Source organism: Eptesicus fuscus, chromosome 13 (genome assembly GCF_027574615.1).
Source record: "Eptesicus fuscus isolate TK198812 chromosome 13, DD_ASM_mEF_20220401, whole genome shotgun sequence".
In the NCBI taxonomy this organism is placed as follows: domain Eukaryota; kingdom Metazoa; phylum Chordata; class Mammalia; order Chiroptera; family Vespertilionidae; genus Eptesicus; species Eptesicus fuscus.
The window spans coordinates 18,316,798-18,334,398 of record NC_072485.1 but is presented as its reverse complement, the minus strand read 5'-3'; the positions used below and the strand labels follow the sequence as shown (position 1 = coordinate 18,334,398).

General features: G+C 35.5%; 1 protein-coding gene across 1 annotated transcript in view; it reads left to right on the top strand.

The window, feature by feature from the left end:
* Nucleotides 1-17,601, top strand: part of CNTN5 (contactin 5) — a 465,423-nt gene that overhangs the window by 385,329 nt on the left and 62,493 nt on the right. The window contains exons 15-16 of the mRNA XM_028157040.2: nucleotides 5,821-5,979; nucleotides 14,904-15,053. Of these exons, the coding sequence (XP_028012841.2) occupies nucleotides 5,821-5,979; nucleotides 14,904-15,053 (309 nt within the window). The remainder of the gene's footprint in view (nucleotides 1-5,820; nucleotides 5,980-14,903; nucleotides 15,054-17,601) is intronic.

The following is a 17,601-nucleotide window of genomic DNA, read 5'->3' as shown; positions in this document are numbered from 1 at the left end:
TGTATTTTCAAATTATACATTTATGTTAGTGGTCCTACATAGCAGCACTGTCAGGGGATAAAGGGAGGGGGTCTTTCCAGATTCTTGCCCACCTGACACTGACTCATTACAGCTAAGCATAAAATTAATGAGATTTCTGCTAAATTAGTGGCATCTGTATAACATTCAGACAATAGTTACTGTCACACATTTGTCATCTCTGAGATATATACCTATTAATCTATTTTCAAAGATTTCTTCTGTAAATTAGCAGTAAAATCCTTTGAAGAAAAAATTTACTTCATGATTTTTTAAAAAATGTCAAAAGATGGTAAAAATGTGACCATTATTAACAGACCTTAAAAACAAAGGTAATGATTGTATTAATATGTTATTGATGTAATTCACTCCTAAATATATATAGGAAACTAATTGCAGCCATTCAGTATGAAATATTTAAAAATATAGTACTTTTCTCTGTAAATAGGACATCGATAAACCAATACTAATACGATAACTATAAATTTCATTTTGGTTGAAAATTGTACTTAATTTATCTTAAAAGGTAAATCACATCCCTTTTTCAGAATATTTTTACAATAACATATTAATAAAAATCTATCAGGTTTATAAAAAATTAGAAAAATTGCCCTAGCCAGTTTGGCTGAGTGCATAGAGCATTGGCCTATGGACTGAAGGGTCGTGGGTTTGATTCCAGTCATGGGCATGTACCTCAGTTGCAGGCTCCTCCCCAGCCTGGGTCCTGGTTGGGACATGTGCAATCAATCGATGTATTTCTATCACATCAATATTTCTCTCTGTCTTTTCCTCTCTCTTCCACTCTCTTTGAAAATCTATGGAAAAATATCCTCAGGTGAGGATTTAAAAAAAAAAAGAATTTAGAAAAATGATCTGTCCATAGTAAATTTCTAATAATAATGAACCTTTTTAAATCATGGAGCTGTTCTGTCATTTTTATTACCATCCCACTCTAAGCTTGACAAAAAAAATGTTAATTCAAATATATTTTGATTTAACAAACAAAGGCTATCATATTGGATATTTGTCTTAACAATAATTATTTTAAAATATATTTTACTTGTTACACAATGTTTCAAGCTCAAAACATAACTCCTCTGGACTTTTTTTTTTCTCCCTTTTTCCTTTCATCTCTTCTACAAATATTTATTGATTGTCTAATAGATGCCAAATACCATGTTGACTATTCAGACAAGTAGAAGTTATAGAAAATAATTATATTCAATGTAACAAGTGTTATAATGAGATATAAAATATACCCCCAAAGCACTTAAACATAACATTATCAATGCCTGACATTTGTTTCTTTGTAAAAAAAAAAAAAATCTGTCAGCCACTGGATTTTAACACAACTGGGGCCGGAATCTTATTTTGTCCTCCTGTAAACCATTCATCTCCACCTGACCCCATCTCCCACCATCAGCACAGTGTTTTACACATACTTGGCATTCAGTAAATGTTTAGTTAAATAGGATACACTTAGCCTAGCACATATGTATCACGATATGGAGGCTTTCTTTAAAATAATGACTTTAAAAATAACTTTAGAATGAATACATGCTTATTGCACAGAATTTGAAAATCCAAACAAGTATAAAGAATACAATTTAAATCATCTATATCCTCACCTCCAAGCAATAACTATTATGTATACTTAAATGCCCCTTTTTCTAGTCTTTTCATTTATGTATTTGGCAAATTACTATTTATACATTTATGTTTACATATAAAGTTGCATTCCACTATTTTCACTTATATTGTAAACATTTCCCATATCATTAAATAGTTTGCTGTATTAGGCAGTTTAATAGCTGCCTAATATGCCTAATATTCTATCATAAGATTTTATGATTTGAGCATTACATGATTGGACAGTTTGTTCTTTATAATGCTTTGTAATTATTAATAATTGCACAGCCGCAATCATATCCAAGATGCATAAACCTTGTTCACTGTCACTGATTATTTTGTGATGGACTATATTGTAAAACAGACACATATAGAGAAAAATACTTGGTGATTTATCAATTATATTGTAAATTTTATTTTGTGTTCCAGTTGAAGTTTTTAAAACATTATTTAGAGCAATTACCTATTATCTATTAATAAATATACCTTTTAAGAGAACTAATTTAAACATTTTCATAGAGCTATAACACTCAGAAGACAAATAATTTTATTTAAGATAACAAAGCTATTTTCCACAATATTTTCTATCACACAGAGGTGGTTGTTAATAAATGTTTTTTTTGTAGAGGTAAATAAATATAATGTATGAAATGGAACAGAATAAATGGAACAATACAGAAGACCTCAAGAATTGAATTATGCTGATAATTAACCCTGTTTGAACACATTAACTAAATTTCGTCTGTTTTCATAATATCTTAAAGATCCACCTGACAAATTTCCTATCTATGAACAAACTCTCAAATTAAACTATTTTGAAATCTGTTCCAATTATCCATTGCTGCCCCAAAACGCAGTGGTTTAAAACATCAATCTATTATTTGTTCTCATACTGTGGGCAGCTGAGGGCACAGCCAGGTTCTTATTGGGATTGCTCATGCACAGGAGTCTCGTGGTGGCTGAAGCTCAAGTAAATGACTTCATTACTCACATGTCGGGTGCCTGGGCTGGGATGTCTGGAATAGCTGGGGGCCAGTTGGCTCTCCCTCTGTCCACGAGCCTTTCCAATTGGTTAGCTTAGACTTGCTTACAGAATGGTAGCCTCTGTTTAATCGGACTTCTAACTAAGGCAGCTGGATTTTCCCATGAACATTCCATGAGACCTGTGATGAAGCTTGCACATCTGCTTATAACCTCTCCTCAAAAGTCAAGCAGTGTCACTGCTACTATTATCTTTTGGGTCAAATAGTCCCAGGCCAGCCCAGCTGGAAGACAGTGAAAGTGCAGAAGGCTTCACTTTTCAATAAGGTAGTGACCTGCAGGTACAGGCAGGGAAGGGAGAGATGGTGGCCACAAGCTGCCACAGAGCCCGAAATGGATTTTTAAAAGCCATCTCTATCTCTCCCACATGATTTAAACGTGCCTTTCCCTTAACACGAGCCTTTACTTGTTCTTTTCTTCCTTCAACTGAAGCTACTCCTAGGTTAACAAAATAAAGGGAGCTCAGAACCAAAGGGCTAAATCTCAACTGTGCTGTCCACTAGCACAGGGACTTGGACAAATAACTTCTCATTAGGATGGACTCTCTGACACCCACTGCCTGGCATAAGACCTGACATACAATAAGGTTATGGACCAAGTGATGTATTTATCATTTATTGCCTAAACAATCTCTTTTAGATTCTATTACATTCTCTATGAAATAGGGATACTAAAGCCCACTCCAGGAACATAGAAATATGTGAACCAATTAATGTTTGCAAAATACTTAAAGCAGTGCCTTGATATGGTAGCTGTTAATATCATTATTACAGTTAATAGTCTTATCATTATATTATCATCATTATAGTCTCTCCTCCATATCCCTGTCACCACAGTCTAATAACTTGTTAGACTTCTTCTTCAGCACCTGGATCTCATTTATTTTCCTCATTTTATCTGTAGCCATTATTTTAATACTTTGAACATTCATATGAGTGACATGTCAAACATACTCTTTCATAAGTCCTTGACCTTTTCAGCCCTAGTAATCATATTCTCCACTTCATTCTAGATAAACATGGTTCTCATTTAAAAGTATCCTACAAATTGTGCAATTTTTCTTCTCACAACACAAGTTTTGATTCTTATAATCCCCCCTCATAATAACCTGGTTTCCTTTACTCCTTTTTTTTTATTCTAGCCTATCAGCACCATTCTGTCTTTACATGACTCCTTAGTCCACCTTGAAGCCATGGTCATTCATACATTGGCATCTTTGATAATAAGTCATACCAAATTTACAAACTCCTAAACTTGAATGGACCCAATTAACTATTTTCTCTGTCCCTAGTCCTGGCTTTCCAGCCTAACCTTGCTTATTCAGTCAGTTCTACTTCAAAATGGTGCTATTGAACCAAATTTGAACTCCAATACTTTTCCAAAATATTTATAGTCATATCTTTCCTCTCTTATCATGTACTTATTCCAGACATTTCCCATTCTCCTCTAGCTCCCAGTTCCATTATCACCCAATTACCTTTACTTATTCTTTAATGAAAAAATTAAGAGAACCTTCCCAAATGAGCTCTCTCAGCTACCCAAAAGCTTTCTCTCTATATTTTTGTTTCTTTGTTCATTTCTCCTAGAGGAAAAAACTGTTACTTCTCATGATTATTTTCAGTACTTTTGCACACAATCCTAATATTTTGTCAACTTCCTGATAGAATAGTCCCTGTCTTCTAAATCTTTGGCCTCTGCTATCTGCTGCTGGTTCTTCTCAGTCTTGATAAAAAAAAAAAAATGTTAATTTCACCCTAGCTGGTTTAGCTCAGTGCAGAGCATCAGCCTGTGGACCGAAGGGTCCCTGGTTTGATTCCAGTCGAAGACATGGGTACCTCAGTTACAGGTTTCTCCCTGGCCTGTGCCCTGGTCAGGGCATATGCAGGAGGCAACCAATCAGTTTCTCTCACATCGATATTCCTCTCTTCCACTCTCTTTAAAAATCAATGGAAAAATATCCTCAGGTGAGGATTTAAAAAAGTTAATTTCTCATTTCCTAAAAATGTCATTTGCCCAATGAGGCTTTAAAATTTAAAATTCTCTACCAAGAGGTCTTTTCTAACCACCCCCATCTCTTTAGCATCCCATTTTTTGGCTTCTTACGGTCCAATTCAGCCCTTACTGTTCAGGCTTCATAATCACCAAATCCAAACATCAACTTCCTACATAAGACTAATTCAGAAAATAAAGTACTTAAGTGTGAGTTTTTAGTTAATTGAAAATAAAAGTGTCCTTGCAGCTTGAATTGACCATGTTAGGAAATAGAAAAATGTCAATAAGAAAACCAATTACTTTTTAACCCATAAAATGTAAGTACATATTTTTAAATGCTATTTTAGAAATCACTATTTCAGACGTTATAATACAAAGGTATATTTCTCCCCATATCAGATCATGGTTGTTTCTTCAAGCTAGAGTCTACATACATGTATATAGATTAATCATCACTATGCTATATCAGTTTTTCATAATAAAAAGTGAAATAACCTTCTCTGACTCATACAATGAATAATATAAAAATTAATAATAATAATAACAATAATATAACCACACCATCCTTTTAACTTCCCACAATTTCTTTATACCTCATTTCTAGATTTGCTCTTCCTTGCTCTGAACTTTCAGATCTCCCCTGTAAAAGCTTAGGCTACTTGATAGTCACATTAGAATATTTGTACATTTTAGGTTTCCCGAGCATGAAAAGTAGGCCTGTACACTTATACTTTGTTAGTAATAACGGGATAGTTTTTGTGCCTGATAGCATTGCCTATCACTTCCTGTTGCTGCCTCTATAAGCTGTGATTGATTTCAACAGCCAGAGTTGATATCGACATTCTTGGGCTTGTTTCTGTTTTTTTTTTTTTTCTTTTCCTATAAAATATAATGGTAATTGGTAGTTGCCTCTAAGCACACAGTGCTGGAAAAAAAAAATCTAATCTATAATTATTTTACCCCCAGAAATCATAAAAACCAGCTTGCATCCCATCACTTTTTACTTCCAATTTTTATTGCTAAATACGTATTTCATTAAAGACAATTACATAGTTTTATTAAGTCTTCATGGAAATACAATTTCTCGTGGCTCTTTATAACAACCTGTACTCAACTTTATCCATTCTCTTTTGTCTGCAGGTCCCCCAGGCCCACCAGGGATAGTGATCGTTGAAGAGATCACCGAAAACACAGCCACACTCTCCTGGAGTCCAGCAGCTGACAACCACAGCCCGATCTCCTCCTACAACCTGCAGGCTCGCAGCCCATTCTCCCTGGGCTGGCAAACAGTGAAAACAGGTAAGAGGTTCGAAGGCAATATCAGATGTAATCAGAGCAGCTTCCCATCATGAGCTATTTTGCCATATATAATGACTGTCCTGGGCTGCGAGGGCCTACCCTTGCACAAATTTTGTGCATTGGGCCTCTAGTATTCTAGTATTGTAATAAAGGATAATGTTTCAAGAGTCCAAAAAGATTCCTCTGAAATTGTCAGTATATATTTATTTATAAATGTATATTTATTACAATACTAGAATACTAGAGGCCCAATGCACAAAATTTGTGCAAGGATAGGGCCTCGCAGCCCCAGACAGTCATTCTGCTGTTCTGCCGTTTGGTTGATTTGCATATTACCCTTTCATTATTATAGATTAACCATTGTTTTCTTCTTTTAATAAAGCTTCCTTGCTTTTTCCTCTCCTCAATTCCCAGGGAGGAACCACATCATTTATATTTGTTTGTTTGTTTACTTATTGAAATAACTTTAGACTCACATAAAAATTACAAAATAACACAGATTTCCTGTGGACTCAGCCCTCAGAGTCCCCCAGGATAACATAATGATAGCACTATTATCAAATCGGAAAGATGGCATTGGTGCAAAGCTATTAACTAAACTACAGACTATATTCCTATTTCACCAGTTTTTGTATGCTACTTTTAATGTAAGTTCTATAAAATTCCATGAAATTTTATTGTAAAGATTCAAGTCACCACCACTGATCATTACTCCAGTTCCTTGTGCTACCTCTTTATAATCACACAGAAAAAGAAAATCTAACATCAAATTACATTATTTAAAATAATGCAGAATTTTAATGCCTGCTTCTAAGATATTTGCATTATATCTTGTTTCAAAAATCATTTCTTCCCAGATGGTTTCCATTCCATGTTACAACTAAACTTCCACTGTCTCTCCAAATATGTCTATTTATAAAGATAGGTAGCATCATACTCTCCAGATAGTTATTAGGAACTTATTTAACAAATTGGTATTTGAAAAGTATACAGTGTCTATACAATCTAATCTTCAGATGCAGTTGTCCCTACTGAGTAGGTATTTGTGATTTTGTTTTACTGCCTAAATATAAAATCAATTTGCCTGTTTAGAAGTAAAATATAAAATTAATAAAGTATTTGAGTGCAGTAACCATAAAACTCAATAAACTGGAATGTTACAGGAGTGACGTGGTCCGTTTTGTTGCTTAAATAAATTAAATTTGAGGAAAACTTATGTTTGTGTAAAAATTTACAATTTGCAGGGGGAGGAAATATATTTACCTGCAAAATATAGTTCAAGTTTTTCTTGGTATTAGGTGTCTATATTAATTTATAGAATTCAGTTTGATCGTCATTATTGTGTTCAATACATGTATACATATTTATTCTGTAATATACATAATTGTGGGTACTGGCCTCGTTTCTGGCTCCATTTTAACCCTATAAAGCCTCTGCAGATCCAAGAAATTGGCGGAATCTCTAAGTTTGGTAGATAACTCTGAAAAGGACACAAATTCGAGCCACATGAACAGGTTTACACAAGAATACTTACAACCTCTGCCCCAGTGCTCCAAAGTATCCTCAGTGTGACAGCCCAAGTCCTTTGTTCTGCAGCCAGGAAATGGATTCACCTTCAGATCTGGTGTTACGTACGCACTCAACAAATCCATTCCCCTGCCTGCTGCTATGCTTCCTGCCCACTCTTGCCTCACTGCCCATAAAACTTACTCCTTGAGGACGTTTCCTTGTGGGTACATTGCAATACACATTTACTTGCTCGTCATATGCCCATGTTCTAGTCCCTCTGACCTTAACTCATGGTATGCCAATCCAGGACATCAATTCTTCCTCCTACTACACCCATAGTTTCTTAGATACTCTTATTCCTTGATTTCTAACATCTTGGTTCACCTGTTTCTACTTCTTGTTGTTTGATAGATGAATGAAAGATAGATGATATGTGTGTGTATTTATATACATATTTGTATATGTATACATGCATGTCTACTTATATAAACTTTGAATATTTTGGCATAAACTATGGACAAATGAGATGTATGTTGTGGGGAGCTCAGGCATTTGAACTAAATGTTAGTTTTGGGGTTATTTGTTTTAGAAGTCTTTACTATAAAGTTACATTTTTATCTTTCAAATATAATTTGAATGCTGGAAACACTTTAAGTTGGGAGTTTTTAAAATTCTGATCAGCAAATACTTTTTAAAAAATTGATAATTGCAATGTATAAGAAAAGAGACATTTTTGAAATATATTTCTATAAATGATCGATTTTATTTGCCCTTGATAGTAATAGGGCTCTAGCAGGATGTCTCTTAACCTAATGAGGCCACTCTTTTTTTCAAAACTCAGCATCTCTTAGAGCTACTGGTAGAGGCATGACATCCTCCAGGCAAACCTGCCAAGAATCAGTCCTCAACGCTTGTATGCTCTAAAGTAGCTGTTTTAAATGTATTCTGCTTTTACCAGCTCCTAGCACAGTCTGACACACTTCTTCCATGCTCCTGACAGGGAAAGAAATCCCGCTAGAGCCACATCAGCAGTAGGCCTTTTGTTTTAATAGTCGGTCCCTTATCTAAAACAATTTCAGTAGAGATAAGCTCTAAGGCATAAATATCTATTAGGAAAAAAAATGGGTTTGAACTCTCTGATAAAGTTAATGCAATTCATAAGCTAGTATTTAAAAAGCACTTAAGATTCCTTCATACATCAACATGAATACAAAGAATAGTGCGTTCTTCATTTTTGACAAATGAAGTAATGAGTTGCACCTGGACCTTCTAGCTGAGCACATCTGGAATTAACTTATTAATACTGCCTACCTCCAAATCAGACTCCCATCAGGTGACTGGGAATGGGACTAATTTACTCATTTTGAAGAGAGTATGAAAACAATGATAGAAAATAATTTCACTGGCAGACCCCTATCTTGGTCAAACAAATTGCTTTTGATTTGGAAACCTAACTCTCTTCATATTACTGAGCAGTATCAGCTGACCTAGTTTTTAACTATGTCTGTTTAGAAATAACAAATCACTTATAATCATAGAATTGATTTGTCATTGTTCATTCAAATATGTCATTTACTGTTCTCCTATCAGTGGATACATCTTCTGTCGCTGGATGTTTTCCACTGATTGATTGGTTGATTGCATTTGTCAACCAGACAGGCTTATTTAGTTTTCATATAATTATTTAATTAAAGCCTTGGATGAAATTATTTCACTAGAAGGCATTTTGACAAATTTCTCCCTGAATCAATATGGGATCCTCCACTGTCTTTAGTGTTGTCTCTGAAGCAGAATGTTTTCTTTGAAACAGTATTATCCCCATTGTTCCAGAAAGAACATCTCTATAATATAACTAGAGGCCTGATGCACGAAATTCGTGCAAGAGTAGGCCTTCCTTCTCCCGGCTGCCAGCACCGGCTTCCCTCTGGCTCCCGGGACCCAGGCTGGCTTCCCTCTGGCCTGGCTTTGTCTGGAAGGACTTTCATTCTAATTAGCATATTACCCTTTTATTATTATAGATACCTGCCAGGCTTTAAAAATACCTACTTTGGTATACATTCTCCATTCGCTTTAATCTCCACAATATTGCTTTTGAAACCAAAAATCCTAATTTTTATTTAAAAGTTTGTTTTTAATTTATTTTATATTGCACATTATTTCATCAAAAAATTAATAACTTCAATTCATGCTTTTTTGTAGCCCTTACAAGTAGCAATGAATTTTGAATTTTTGTTTTCCATTTTAAAGAGAGATTAGAATTGAGGATGGTGGAAAAGATGTGGGATAAGGGAAGGAAACTTTAAAATTGATATGGTTAGAAAATATAAATATATGTAGCTTTGAGAGGAAGGATATTTTTATATTTTAAATTAAAGTTCCTTTTAAACATACAGCCTGAATAATGACATCAAAATTAAAACAGAAACTGTTCCAATTTTCATCACAACTATTTGAACTCCCTTTTTATTCATTCAATAAAAATTTATCAAGCAGCTTTCAGCTAGTATTCAAGGCACTTATGATATATGAGTGAACAAAACAAAACAAAAAATACCTATCCTTGTGAAGATTGTATTCTCATGGGTGAAGACAAACAATAAAGAGAGAACCAATAAACAAGGAAATTATATAGTATTTTAGAACTTAATGAATGGAAAAAATAAAGACAGTATTGTAAAGAGGATCAAAAGTACCATGGTAGCCCTAAAACTCTGACTCACTGATCTTCTCATGTTCCTGCATTTACTGCTTCTAATGCCTTTGCACCATTTACTTCGTCAACCTGGGATGTTTCCCCCCAGATATTGGCATAGCTAAACCTATACTTCCTTCAAAAGTTTATTCAAATGTACCTTCTCGGTGAGGCTTATCCCAACCACTCCATTTTAAATTTCAACCTGGCTGTGGAGAAAAGGGAGCCTTCATGCATTGTTGGTGGGATTTCAAATTAGTGCAGCCACTGTGGAAAACAGTATGGTATGGGGATCCTCAAAAAATAAAAAAATAGAACTACCATATCACTCAGTAATTCCACTTCTGGGTATTCATTTTAAGAAACCTTAAAATACTAATTTAAAAAAATATGCACTCCTATGTTTATTGCATCACTATTTACAATAGCCAAGATATGAAAACAACCTGTCTATCAATAGATGAGTGGATAAAGAAGATGTGGTACATATATGTAATCGAATATTACTCAACCACAAAAAAGAATTAACTCTTGCCATTTGTTACTACATGGATGGACCTAGAGGTCATTATGCTAAGTGAAGTAAGTCAGACAGAGAAAGACAAATATCATATGATTTCAACTATATGCGGAATATAAAAATGAAAGAACAAACAAAACAGATATAAACTCATAAATACAGAGAACACTTTGATGGCTGCCAGGTGGAATGGAGGGCTTTAGAGGAATAGGTGAAAATGGGAAGGGATTAAGAGGTACAAATTGTCAGTTATAAAAACAATCACAAGGATGTAAAGTACAGCATAGGATATATAGTGAATAATATTGTAATAAATATGTATGGTGTCAGATCGGTACTACACTTATCAGAGTGATCACTTCATAAGTTATATAAATGTCTAACTACTATGTTGTACACCTGAAACTAATATAATATTGTATGTCAACTATAATTGAAAAGTTTTTTAAATTATTTAAAAATAAATGAATAAATAAATTCCAACCTGCCTGCTATGGACTGTATTGAGTCCCCCTCCCAGCAAAAATTCAAATGTTGAAGCCCTAACCTCCCATTGTGACTATATTTGGAGACGGGGGCTGTAAGGATATCAATAGGTAATTGTACAGGATGGGGCAAAAGTAGGTTTACAGTTATGAGTAGATGAAACACAGAGTTTATTCTTGTGTTATTATTATTTGTTAATTATGTTTTCCATACGAACAACTGTAAACCTATTTTTGCCCCACCCTGTACATATGAGCCTGGATTTTAAGGGAGAGACTTAAAATAAAGATAAAAATTGGGAAATTATTGACATATAAATTACATTTAAAATCATGAGGCTGCATGTTATCTCCAAGGATATAAGTTTAAAATAGAATATAAAAATGGAAGACTAGAGCATTTCAATAGTAAGAAGTTGTGGAGAAGAGCAACCAACCAAAGAATACAGAGGGAAAGCAACGATTTAGTTCAAAGGAAAACCAAGACCATGTGATATACTGGAAGACAAAAGAATGAAGTAGGGGAATCTAATCAACTATGTCAAATGCTGATGACATATCAATATGATGAGGACTGAGGATTGACCATGGAGATCATTGGTGACTTTGACAATAGCAGTTTTAGTACAATAGTAAAGACTCAAGTCTCACGAAAATGGATGCAAGAGATAATGGAAGAGAAGTTAATATAGACAACTCTTTTAAGGAGTTTTCTGCAAAAGGAAGAGGAAAAATCAATATATTTCACAGTCATAATTTGCTTATGGGTAGAGTGAAACAGGAGAAAAAGAAAGGAATTCAGTACAACCCCAATATTTTGGCTACAAAATCTATAAGAATGCAATCAGCATACACTAAATAAGAAATACTCCAGAACTAGGTAGGGCAGTGGTCGGCAAACTCATTAGTCAACAGACCCAAATATCAACAGTACAACGATTGAAATTTCTTTTGAGAGCCAAATTTTTTAAACTTAAACTTCTTCTAACACCACTTCTTCAAAATAGACTCGCCCAGGCCGTGGTATTTTTGTGGAAGACCCACACTCAAGGGGCCAAAGAGCCGCTTGTGGCTCTCATGCGGCAGTTTGCCGACCACGGAGGTAGGGGAACTACCTAGTTGAAAGCCTTATCCAAATAGAAATATCTAATAAGCCATTGGACATATCAGCCTGGAGTTTAGGGAGGATGTTCATTGCTGAAAATTTTAGAGGCATCATCATACAAAGGGTATTTAAAACCCTGAGACTGGATTAGGTCACCATGGAGTAAGGAAATGGGAAAGAGCTCCTAGAACTGGAATGCATCTGGAAGAGGAAAAGAAGCCAGCAACTGAGACAGATAAAGATGTCACGTAGAAGAAAAACAAGTTAAAATTTGAAAAATTTTCAAACAGAATTATCAACTGTGTCAAAGGATGATGCTAGGTCAAGGAAAATGAGGAAGAGAGATCTTACCGTAGGGTTTTAGTAACAGAAACCATTGGTATTTTGGACAGGATCAGTTAAGATGGAATGCAAAGAATAAGAGACTTATTTGAGTGGGCTCAAGAGAGAATAGAAGAAAAATAATCAGTGACAGCAAGTAATAGCACAAACAACCCTCAAGAAGTTTTGCTATAAAGAAACATAGAAACTGAGTGAAGGCTGGAAGGATAAGAAATTTTGAGAGAATTTTGTTTGTTTGGGTTTGGTTTGGTTTGGTTTGGTTTGGTTTGGTTTGGTTTGGTTTGGTGAGAAAGACACCTGCATGCTTGTTATGTTGATGGGAAAAAAATCTATTAGAGACATTTGGTTGGTGGTAGGGAGGAGAGAGAGACACAACTGGGATGAACTGGTTATTCTTCTATACGGTAACTTAAGATGGCCACCCCTTGAGAAGCATTAAGTGTCCTCAGAGGGGATTTGGGATACTATTAAACAGTTGGAAGAATATTCAGAGAAAAGAATGAGTATACAAGGAATTTTGCTAATGATGGATTATGAATTCCAATGGTCAAACCAAAAGGATTTTCAAAGAGTACAGAAAGATGGGAACTGGGACAGAAAAGCAAATGAACAGAATTCTATGGGGTTTCGAGTAAAAAAGATGAAAGATGACCTAGAGGTCTAGAGTTGCTTGATGAGACTGACATAAACTGAAATATATGAAACAGTGAGGTGAGTGCTTGTGGACCCAAGGCAAGTATTGGCAATACAGTGTAGGTTAGGGGTTGGGGAAGGCTGAGTGTCTGGGGATCTCTCCTTCCCACCTGTATGTTCGGCAGGCACAGCTCAGCAGTTCAGCAAGTTATGGACTGAACAGTGGCTCCCTTCCCCACCTCCCCCATCTCTTTGACTCCAGGGATATTTATTGTTCAGTTGCCAGTGCAGAGGTGACAGACTTTTTTCCAGGTCTTCATTTCACTGCTTTAAAAAATCAGCTGTGCAAGGGCTGTGAAATCTGTCAGGCAAACCACACTGTCTATACTCCAGCCTTCACCTTTCACAGAGCTGATTATTTGGTAAAATGCTCTTGATACATTTCAAAAGAGATTTTCATGAGAAATCCAAATGCATTTAATTCCAGCTTGTCATAACAAAAACTGCACTGAGTCATCAAATTAAGAGCTCCCCAGCCCCTCCCATCCATGATTAAACAGAAACCCAGGACGGGATACAAATCCAGGGGATCTTTGCAAATCCTAAGGGTGATCCTCTCCTTTCCCCATTTTCACTCCTGTAACAAATGTTCTTCCAGAAATATTTTCTAGACAGCAGAGATGTGTGAACAAGAAAGGCAGTCTCAATTAGAGCATACATATGATGTAAGACTTTTTTTACTATGTGGTAACTATTGACAAACAATCTTATCTTACCTAATAATAGACAAACATGTAAATTGACCGTACCTCTGCTATGCCCACAGCCAATCAGGAGTGAGTATGCAAATTAACCTGACAAAGATTGTGGGTTAATTTGCATATGCAGGCGTGGAGCGGCCAGGCGGGGTGGGACACCTGCTATGAGGGGGAGGGGGCTGCAGAGGGAGCATCAGGAATGGTGCTCTGGCCGGGATCGAGGACTTGCCGGCTCCCAGGCAGCCCAAGAGCAGGGACTTGGCGGCTCCCGGGTGGCCGGGAGCAAAGCCAGGGGAAGAAAGGCCTATTCTTGCATGAGTATCGTGCAATGGGCCTCTAGTACTTTAATAAAATTGAAATTTAGTACAAAAGTCACTCTAAGGAGAGTTCAGAGATTCTGCTTAGCTCCTGCAAACTGGAGTTTTTAAATTGGAAAGGTGTGTTGTTAATCTGCTGCTTGGAACTGCCAAGTGGCTAAGCATGTTTGCCAGAACTGGAAGAGACAAACTGCTCAAGAAGTTTCCCTAGAGATTGAAGAGCTGTTTGCTTAAATTATATCACTGGGTGTCTTCTCTGGGGCTGAGGGGTTGACACAATGATTTTTAGTACAGATAATGGCAAGTTATAGTATGGCAATTCATGTATAAAGATGAGGTGAAAGAATTCTAAATAACTACAAGTGCTTACTTCCTGAAGATTGATTTTGATTTGACTAATGAGACCAGAGGTGACACTGTGGCCATGTGTGATGAGGAAGTAGACATCAGCCTGCAGATCCTGTCAGTGCCTGTGGTACCCTTGATTGCTTCTTGTGACCATTTTCCAGTCCTCCTAGTGACATGAAATCTCCTAATGACATGAAATCTCTGTCTCTCCATAGTCCCAGAAATCATAACAGGGGATATGGAGTCAGCCATGGCGGTGGACTTGAACCCCTGGGTGGAATATGAATTTAGAGTGGTTGCCACCAATCCAATTGGGACTGGAGATCCAAGCACCCCATCTCGAATGATCCGCACCAATGAAGCAGGTAAGAGTGAGAATTCTATTTGGTATGCCTCTAATCACTTTGACAGCAAGCTGAATTAACCATAATTGCTTGCTTTAGTATAATCTTTCCTGATTCATTTACCTAGACATCATAAAACCATTTTGGTTAACATAGGAGGTCACAGTTTGATTCCAGGTTAGGGCACATGCCCGGCTTGCAGGCTAGATCCCCAGTAGGGGGTGTGCAGGAGGCAGTTGATCAATGAGTCTCTCTTATCATTGATGTTTTTATCTCTCTCTCCCTCTCCCTTCTTTTCTGAAATCAATAAAACTACATTAATAAAAAGATTATCTCTTATGTCCCTATAAAATTGGATATGAAAATATCTAGTAAGGCACTAGCTTAGGTAAGCACAGATGTCAATAATATTGATGAGAACAATCTGAAAACAATAGATAAATGAAGGAGGTAGATTGCAGATACACAGAGGGGAAAAAACAAAATTTAATGACTTTGAACTCAATGATAACATATGAATCTCAAAAATCATTAGAATATAAGTCATCTGGTTGGTCTGGCTCAGTGGTTGAGTGTTAACCCATGAATCAGCAGCTCACAGTTCAATTCCAAGTCAGGACACATGCCCAGGTTACAGCTCAATCCCCAATCGGGGGCATGCAGGAGGCAGTCGATCCATGATTCTCTCTCATCATTGATGTTTCTATCTCCCTCTTCCTCTCCCTTCTTCTCTCTCTAAAATCAATAAAACATTTTTTTAAAAAGAAAGAATATAAGTGCACTGAGAATGGGGCTTTTGTTTTAGTTGTTCACTGTTCTATCTCTAGCACCAGGTAGTGTCAGGCACTAGTGCTCATGTGTCTTTGCTGAAAGATTAAAAGGGAATGTATTTTTTATTCTATATGTCCCTAACTACACCAGTACCTGGGTCAGACACATTTACATAGAAAACTAAGAATTAACTGTGTTTATTTTGTATTATAGTTACAGGATTGAACCAAAAAATGTGATTTGTGACTTTTTACAAATTTAATAAAGTTTATAATAATTAATATAATCTATCAAAAGAGTTGATTCTTTCTCTAAAACACACTAGGTCTGGTCCTTTAAAAAAAAAAGTGTTTCTCTAAAACACATTTGTTTTTGTTGTTGTTTTTTAAGAAAAAAATCCCAAATCTTCAACTTACTGCATTAAGTGTGAATAACCATACAAAAGATATTCCAATTCTTCCCATGTAAAATTTAAACAAACAAGAAAGTGAAAGATAAAATAGCCTAAATGTGTTGGAAAAGATTCATTCACAGAAAATCCAACTTTTCTGCTTTTGTATTTGCCTATTACAAGTTGTTTTATTTGCTACTTTTTCAATAGTGTGAGTTTAACTGAACATTAATTGCCTGGTTGGATTTTCATGCATTCATAAAATCAGTCATGCTTTCATTGTGTACAGGTGCTCATTAATTAAGAGTATAACAGTTTAGTCGTTCCTCATTTTATGTACTCACTGTGCAGATATTGAAATAACTGCCAATATTAGTACTTATGCATACACATTTTCTAAAAAGCTTTGCCTTATTTTGCATATAGTTAATTGTGTTTAAACAAAGGCAAAGATTACTGCCTAATGCAGAGGCTCTCTATAAATATTCATTTTGAAAATAAATAATCTGCTTGGGATGAATAATCCTTTTAGATTTTTTTTATAGCATAAATCTCCTTGTGCTATTAAAAAGCATTTTAGTAAAAAACACTTACTTTTCCAGCTCAAATGTATTCAGGTGATGCATTTTTAAAAGATTTCTTCCCTCGACTGTTTCTGCATCTACCTCAATTATACAGCTCCTGTCTCTCCATTTTATTGAGTTCTATATACATGACATACTTTAGTCCATTAAAATCTTATGGAAGAGAAGAGAAATAGCATGAAAAATGCATGAAATGCTCTCCTTTGAAAAAGAGTTGAAGAAAGCTTGTACTGCCTACTTTCTGTTTCCTGTGTTTTGGTACAACACAGGGTTAGAGCTACTAATGGTGTTGAACCAAGTGTGGAGTTTTATGCCTGTTTCGTCAGGCAGCACAGATTAAAAGAGACACCAATATCCTGAGATGTTCTCTCCAGTCGCTCTCTCTGCCTCTATTCAGTATATGTCCTGTATTGTCCTATATTTCAAAAGATGATCCTGTTCTAATAGACCAAGTAAACTTTGAAAATCAGCGGAGCTGCTAGGAAGAGAAAAGGTTTCACATTAGGGATATGGAATTGAAAGTTTTGTGTCCTTTTAAAATTCTCTTATTTACTAGAATATTCTAAACACCAAAGCAGCTTTAGTAAAGCATTTTTGCCTTAGAATTGCTCCTTTCCCACACACCAAAAAGTTAATTTTTTTGCAGTTTCCTCTAGGATATGTTTTGAATTTTCCAGTCCTCAAAATACTGTTAGTAGTCAATAAATGTAAAGTAAAATGATTTAGTTTGACTTTTTATTATTAAGATGTCAAAATGGTAATAAAATATGTTTTTTACTTTAATGTACATTTATATTTATTTGTAGTACAATTTTGTTACAAG